Genomic DNA, 8,100 nt, shown 5'->3' with positions numbered 1-8,100 from the left:
TAATTCTGCACCACGGCTGAATTTCGGGAACGTCTTCAAATACTGTGTTAGGGGCCCACTAATATCTATATTAAAGCATCCATAAAGTAGCATGCCATGGGACCTTTAAAGCATTGACTGTTCTACACTTAGGTGGCCGCTAGGGGGCGACAGAGGGACGACCATTCATTACCCTTAAATCTAAGCATAGTGGGTGGCGTTAGAATTCAATAGAATCTATTCAATCTACAATAGAGCACATACACTGATATAATCTATAAAGTCTTACTTTCGTCTTTACTACCAATTAATATACTATGAAATCATCTAAACAGTCTATGATATAATATGTATAGTATAGTCTATGATATAATTAATACACTGTGATATCATTTATTCACTATGATATAATCGATACAGTCTATGATTAAATCTATACAGTGTAAGATATAAATTTGAAAGGAGTAAAGTACTTTCAAATTCAGCCATACTGGAATTAATCATGTTGGTCTGGGACCAGTGGCCTTCATCATCAATCATCTTTCCCCCATCCATCATCATCATCATCCATCCATCCATCCAACTGTCATTATGATCTCATGACGCAATTTCCTGAATCCTCTGTTGTTGGTTCTGTTGACGTTCATCCAAACCACTCAGACTGAAGGAGTTCACCCCAGTGTGTGAGTCTATATGAAGAGGAGGAGGAGGAGGAGGAGGAGGAGGTGGTGGAGGAGGAAGAAGACATGTTGGCTAATATTATTGAACACAAACTCATCAGTCTAAGTCCTAATGACGTCACCACACACTAAACCAGCGCGTCGTTATCAATGAGCTGCAGCACTTGCTCAGGTGTCCGCGTGCTCAGGTGAGGGAGTCAGAGGATCAGGACCACCGGGGTTACCGTGAAGCCCCTCCTCCGGTCAGACTCCCGCCCGGCGGGGAGAGCAGCCCTGCTGTGCTCACCTGCAGCACGCGGGCTCCGGTCTCGCGCCCAGGTGTAAGCGGCTTTAGGGGGAGGAGCTGCTCTGGGTAATCGCCTTTCTCCTCCGCGCGCTCCGCCTCGACGTGTCCTTTAGTTCAGTAAACACTTGGTGGTGAAACCCAAACTTCCCACGGAGGAACGGCTCTTTAATTAACTGGTTTTGTTTAGTCTGGTGACGTAACGGTCCGGTGATAAAGCCCGGAACACGCGCGCAACGGGAGCGCGTTGTACAGCGGGGGCGCGCGTTATGAAGGACAGCGCGCGGCGCACTGGACTTTGGTTCTCGCCCTCGAAAAGCCGAACATGCGCTTTAACTTTTAACCTTTAACCCTCCCCCCCCCCCGCCCCCCGCCCCCCCTCCCGGAGGAGCACCCCCCGGAGACATGCCTACATGACGCGACTTGGGACCGTACGGGCTCCGAGGCGATGCCCGCCAACTTCTCCTCCTTCCCGGACCCGGAACCCGGGGCTCCCTCCGGCCGGGGCCCGGGGCACCCCGGGGCCCCGCACGACTGGCCAGCGCTCCTGTTTGGGGTGCTGCTGATCGTGGTGACGGTGTGCGGGAACGTGCTGGTGTGCGTGAGCGTGCACATGGAGAAGGCCCTGAAGACCACCACCAACTACTTCATCGTGAGCCTGGCGGTGGCCGACCTCATGCTGGCGGTGCTCGTGCTGCCGCTCTTCGTGTACTCCGAGGTGAGCAAGACGCGCCAGAACGTTCATATCTATACCTGATGACGTTTTAATGACAGTGGAGGCGTTAACCCTACTAGCATGAGACAGGTATTTACTGCGCATCCTATCCGTAGCGTGAGACAGGTCTTTACTCTGCAGCCTGTCTGTAGCGTGAGACTGGTGTTTACTCTACATTCTGTCTGCTGGTCAGACCTGAGACAGGTCTCTATTCTGAAGCCTGTCTGCTGGTCAGACGTTAGCCAGGTCTCTACTCTGCAGCCTGTCTGCTGGTCAGACGTGAGACAGGTCTCTACTCTTCAGCTTCTCTGCTCGTCAGACGTGAGACAGGTCTTTACTCTGCAGCCTGTCTGTAGCGTGAGACTGGTGTTTACTCTGCATTCTATCTGCTGGTCAGACCTGAGACAGGTCTCTATTCTGAAGTCTGTCTGCTGGTCAAAAGGTTAAAAAAAAGTCTCCAAAGAAACTTCTCAAGCTGTTTCTACCTGACCTCCCTAACCTGCCCTAACCTCTGACCTCTCTAACTAACCCTAACCTCTGACCTCTCGAACTGACCCCATCATACGTTAACATAGCATCATAGCTACCCAGTGCTAACATAGCATCATAGCTACCCAGTGCTGTCACTCTTAGGTTGATGAATCTTTGTTGAGTGAAAATACAAAAAGCTCTGAACAAACAAACCGTGTCCCCTCCTCTGATTGGCCGGCAGACGGGAGACAATTCTTCACCCCAAGACCCCAACGTTCTATTCCCACGGCAATAGCCCCCCCCCAATTGACAAGCTAAAACAAACACCAAGTTTGCTAGGTGTAGGTGTGTGTGGGGGGGGGGGGAGGCTGTCATATGATTGGTCCATCCCTGATGAAGAAAAGAAAGAGAGAGAATCATTAACGGCAGGAGACCACTGAGTGTGTGTGTGTGTGTGTGTGTGTGTGTGTGTGTGTGTGTGTGTGTGTGTGTGTGTGTGTGTGTGTGTGTGTGTGTGTGTGTGTGCGTGTGCGTATGTTTGTGTAGTTCCAGGGGGGGCTGTGGTCCCTGGACATGGGGGTGTGTGATGGGCTGATGACGATGGACGTGTTGCTGTGCACCGCCTCCATCTTCAACCTCTGCGCCATCAGCGTCGACAGGTCAGTGGGGCCAGCATGAAGGTAGCATGTTAGTAATGGACTTAGCATAGCATGATAGCATGGAGGTAGCATGTTAGTAATGGACTTAGCATAGCATGATAGCATGGAGGAAGCATGTTAGTAATGGACTTAGCATAGCATGATAGCATGGAGGAAGCATGTTAGTAATGGACTTAGCATAGCATGATAGCATGGAGGAAGCATGTTAGTAATGGACTTAGCATAGCATGATAGCATGGAGGAAGCATGTTAATAATGGACTTAGCATAGCATGATAGCATGGAGGAAGCATGTTAGTAATGGACTTAGCATAGCATGATAGCATGGAGGAAGCATGTTAGTAATGGACTTAGCATAGCATGATAGCATGGAGGTAGCATGTTAGTAATGGACTTAGCGTAGCATGATAGCATGGAGGAAGCATGTTAGTAATGGACTTAGCATAGCATGATAGCATGGAGGAAGCATGTTAATAATGGACTTAGCATAGCATGATAGCATGGAGGTAGCATGTTAGTAATAGACTTAGCATAGCATGTTATCATGGAGTTAGCATGGTTAGTAATAGACTTGGCATAGCATGTTAGCATGGAGTTAGCATGCTAGCATGGAGTTAACATGTTAGTAATATACTTAGCATAGCATGTTAGCATTGAGGTAGCATGTTTGTAAAATACTTAGCATAGCATGTTAGCATGGAGTTAGTGGAGGTAGCATGTTTGTAATAGACGTAGCATAGCATGTTGGCAGGGAGTTAGCCTCTTCCCCTGTAGTTAGGACTGGTCTGGGGGTGGGTACCTGTGGCGCCCTGTGGCCTCTCCAAGGAAACCACGGTAACCATGGCGTTGTGTGACCCCGCAGGTTCATCGCCGTGTCCGTGCCGCTGAACTACAACCGGCGGCACGTGGACCAGCGGCAGACGGGGCTGCTGGCCGCCACCTGGCTGCTGGCCCTCGCCGTGGCCTCGCCCGTCATGTTCGGGGTCAACGACGTGCCGGGCCGCGACCCCAGCGAGTGCAAGCTGGAGAACGACGACTACGTGTTGTACTCCTCCGTCTGCTCCTTCTTCATCCCCTGCCCCATCATGCTGCTGCTGTACTGCGCCATGTTCCGCGGCCTGCGCCAGTGGGAGGAGGCGCGCCGCCTCAAGCTGAGGAGCAGCATCCAGGCCTGCAGGAGGCTGCAGGAGGCCGCCTCCACCCTGCCGCCGCTGGCCTCGCTGCCGCCCCCGCTGCCCCCCTTCATAGAGCGTGACCCCCCCGAGAGCGAGGAGGCGGGTCCGCGCCGGCCCTCCGCCGACCTCCGGGCGGGGCCGGCCGGGACCCTCTCCCAGGTCCGCCTCGCCGCCGACCCCAACAAGAAGAAGAGGGCCAAGATCAACGGGCGCGAGCGCAAGGCCATGAGGGTGCTGCCCGTGGTGGTCGGTGAGTCAGAACCGATAACCTATCAATAACCTATCAGTAATGAATACAAGGCCATGAGGGTGCTGCCCGCGGTCGGTGAGGGGGGGTCTGAGTGGACCCCCCTCCCCTATGCTGGAGGCTTTAGGTGGAGTTCAGGAGGTTGTTCTATTAATAGCGCGCAAGGCAGGGCGAGGCCGCTCCGTCAGCTGCTGATCCCCAATCCACTTAGCGGCCGTCCTCAGAGCCCCGCCCCCCTGGGGCCCGCCCCCAGGGCCGCCGCCGGGACCCTGGCAGGGGCGCTCTGATTGGTCCAGAGAGGTGTTGAGCCCGGGCTGATTGGCAGGTGGCTCGCTCTAGCGTGTTGGCTAATGAGTCTCCGTTAAAGTTATTAAGAACACCCTGCATGACAGTAAGTCTCACAGGTCCTCAAACACACCAGCTCCAGACAGAGAGAGGAGACTGGGCTGAAGCCCCCCGACGGTCTGGAGAACTCAGCCTCCCTGATGAAGAATAACTTATTTTCAGGACACTTCGGCCAGCTCAATATTCGATTCAATATTCGAGCGTCATCATGGGAAGAGACAGGCAGCAAAGTGATCAGGAATACATTCAGTGAGACGATGGGTGGAAGCGATTCTTATAGGGGAACGTTCACATCGAGGGTTAATACAAAGGAAACAAGGGTGAGGGGGAGTGACCATGGTGGAGAGGTTAGGATTGGTGGGAAAGACCAAGTTAGTGCAATGCACTATGGGTGGAGTGGACAGGTCTGCAAGGCTGCAAGACGGTTAAAGGAATCAACACAATAAGGAGTCAGTGGATTTACATGACGTCAGTATCAGACTTCAGGGCCACCGTGGCAAAGCCAACTATCACCTCTCAGTCAGAGAGAGGAAGGGAGGGATCTCTAGATACAGGGAGAATGTATACAATTCCTTTTTTGATTGACTAGTAATTATATAAGTGGCCAGGACTCCCTTGAAAACGAGATATTATCTCAATGGGACCTTCCTCGAGAATAAAGGCCAAATATAAACAAGGTTAATATAATTAGTGTATAATTGTATCTTATAGTTACGATTAATATTTCCACGACAGTCCCTCTGTGAGAGCAGTACTTATTTGTAGCGAGGTCCGTGCTACACCCCACACTCCACCAAGGGGACATGAGTGGGCTCCCAACACAGAAACCAGGGGGGGGTCGTGGTGTTGAAGCCCGTTATTGTGAAGTTCTGCAGAGGATTAGGATGATGATGATGATGATGATGATGATGACACATGGCCTGGTGTTCCATGTTGCCGTGCAGGACTCTCTTCTGAGTGGGTGCAGTGATGGCTGCTCTAACCTGTTGCACACTGATTGCTCAACGCACAACACCTCAGTCTCGTTTATAACTGAACAACAGAAGGATTCAGACACCGGTAATACCGGCACTAACGCACACCAACAGTAAATGCTACAAAACGTTGAGAATATTTTTGTAGTGTTTCTTAATTAATATGACGTTATTTGCAATGGGAAAATTGTATTTTCACATTCTGTTTCTTACTGCCATTTGTATGGTGTGCCTTTTGATCAAGGGGGGTTAAATGGTTCAACTGAGTAGTCACCACTATTAGACCCCACAATGCAATTGTCAATGTCCAAATCAAATAATGTTTATCTAAAGGACAGAGTCTCCTGTTTACTCATCAAGTAGAAGAATGCATAATTGGATCTCTGCTCCCTCGTGACCGTTGTACCCAAGGCACAAAGGTTAACTTTAAGTAACGCTAGGAACAGGTAGGGTGGCTAGACAATGCAAGAAATAGGAGGCAGAGCTTACATGATGAAGGGAAAACAACATGATGGATTTTTCCCTTACACATCATGTGTGGAAAAGAGCTGATCTCAGCATTTCTGAGACCTGTCTGCCACTGTATAAGAGGTCCATGCTTTAGCCAATGCATTGGACTTTTCCTTGCAGATCTTTAAAGTCCAATTTCCACCAGAACCGACACGGAATCACCACGGCAGTAAAACGGTTGCCGAAAATAACAGTAACCATTATAGTCAATGTAGGCAATTCCACTGGATACGGTCGCAGCACGGCACGGAACCGTCCCCAAACCGGCACTTGGTTTACGATTCTTCTATTTTTGAAAGTTGCCGGTTCGCAGCCGTCTCTCAGAACACTTCTACAGCCAATCAGTTTGCATTTGCTCATGAATATTCATGAGCTCCCATCGACCCCTATGCAATTCACAGGATATTGTAATATTACACAGTCTATCTATGGTATCAATAGCTAATCAGTGGCAGAGAAGATATGAAAGTCTGCGTCGATGCCTCGTCTATTCTCTAATCACAAGTCCAGTGTCGCAAGCGGACCGCGACGTTGCCTTGACATCTAGAAATTATACCGTATTTAATGGGTTATAATATTGATGTGTAGGGGTTGATTATAACTCATGAATAATATTGTATGAATCATTATAATAATAATAATTTTTTCCAATTCATATAGGCCTATTATAATTATGCACGTCTTGAGCCATCAGCCGGAACGTGTCCGTACCGCTTCCAGTGGGGATTGCAGTGCGGAACACAACCGCTTCGCTGCCGTGCCGCTACTGTGATGGTTCTGGTGGAAATTGGCCTTTAGAGATGCAGGGCGTACTCCCATCTAAGGCCCCAGATTATTGTGAGGCCTCCGATTATTGTATGTTTGTTGTATGTTATTGTATGTTTATTACTTAAAAGTATTACCCTTATTGTTATGAGTTCGGATGACTCCTTATTCCTAAACAGTTTACACAGAAATGATTGACGTGGCCAAAATTCACACCACAATTAAATCCATGTGGGAGTAAGTACATATGAACAAATAATCCAGAGTGGTGAGCCTCCAGTTAGGTGGAGGGTGGAGGCTCCAGACTCCAGACGGTGTATACATGGATGTTTCTAGATTAACCTTCTGGAGTGTTCCGTTCACCAGGTGAACTGTGTCAATGGCCTCAGTGGTTACCAACAATGCCTTTCTCCTTCCATCCCAGACTCTTAATCAATGGGGGTGGCTTCATCAACTTAATCAATCAACCCTTTTTATACACACGATGAGACTAGCCCACGTTTAAAACTAGGTCCTCCAACCCACAAGCAGAACTAGCAGACCACCTGGGTGTGTCCATCACCATGACAACATGATGCTGTCCCTGAGTGGGTGTGATTCATTTGTTAGTGAGAATATCTTAGATGAGACTCTCATCTCCTGAAGCGATGTAGCTCCACATCTTCCTATCTAGAATAGCGTTGTTCTCTAAAGGAGTCTTTCAGAGACAACAGACAGTTCACTCTTTACTGACACCTCGTATCAGGACCGTACAACACGCGGTCCAGGATACACTCTTTACGATTGAAAGAGTTGAAATAAACTATCAGGCTGTGAGATGTGATCAAGACCCCCCCCCCCTCCTCCTTTTCCTCCAGGTACCTTCCTGTTCTGCTGGACCCCGTTCTTCGTGGTGCACACCATGCGAGCCCGCTGCTCCACCTGCTACGTCCCCCCCGGTCTGATGAGCGTGGTGACGTGGCTGGGCTACGTCAACAGCGCCCTCAACCCCGTCATCTACACCGTCTTCAACACCGAGTTCAGGAAGTTCTTCAAGAAGTGTTTCCACAGGTGCTGCATGTAGCCAGGACCCGGGTCTGACCAGGACCAGGTCTGACCAGGACCCGGGTCTGACCAGGACCAGGTCTGACCAGGACCCGGGTCTGACCAGGACCAGGTTTGACCAGGACCAGGTCTCAACGGGACCCGGGTCTGACCAGGACCAGGTCTCACCAGGACCCGGGTCTGACCAGGACCAGGTCTCACCAGGACCCGGGTCTGACCAGGACCCAGGTCTATGCAATACGCGGGTCTGACCA

General features: G+C 50.2%; 1 protein-coding gene across 1 annotated transcript; it reads left to right on the top strand.

The window, feature by feature from the left end:
• Window positions 1-1,390: 1,390 nt before the first annotated feature.
• Window positions 1,391-7,865, top strand: drd4a (dopamine receptor D4a; the record flags this gene model as incomplete). The annotated part of the gene is made up of 4 exons (XM_079743861.1): window positions 1,391-1,660; window positions 2,675-2,787; window positions 3,649-4,211; window positions 7,660-7,865. 4 exons carry the CDS (start codon window positions 1,391-1,393, stop codon window positions 7,863-7,865), a joined length of 1,152 nt encoding a protein of 383 aa, XP_079599987.1.
• Between the last annotated feature and the right edge of the window lie 235 nt (window positions 7,866-8,100).

Source organism: Pollachius pollachius (genome assembly GCF_949987615.1).
Source record: "Pollachius pollachius genome assembly, chromosome: 9".
Taxonomy (NCBI): domain Eukaryota; kingdom Metazoa; phylum Chordata; class Actinopteri; order Gadiformes; family Gadidae; genus Pollachius; species Pollachius pollachius.
Note: the sequence above shows the minus strand (reverse complement) of the source record. Positions and strands in the feature narration are given on the sequence as shown.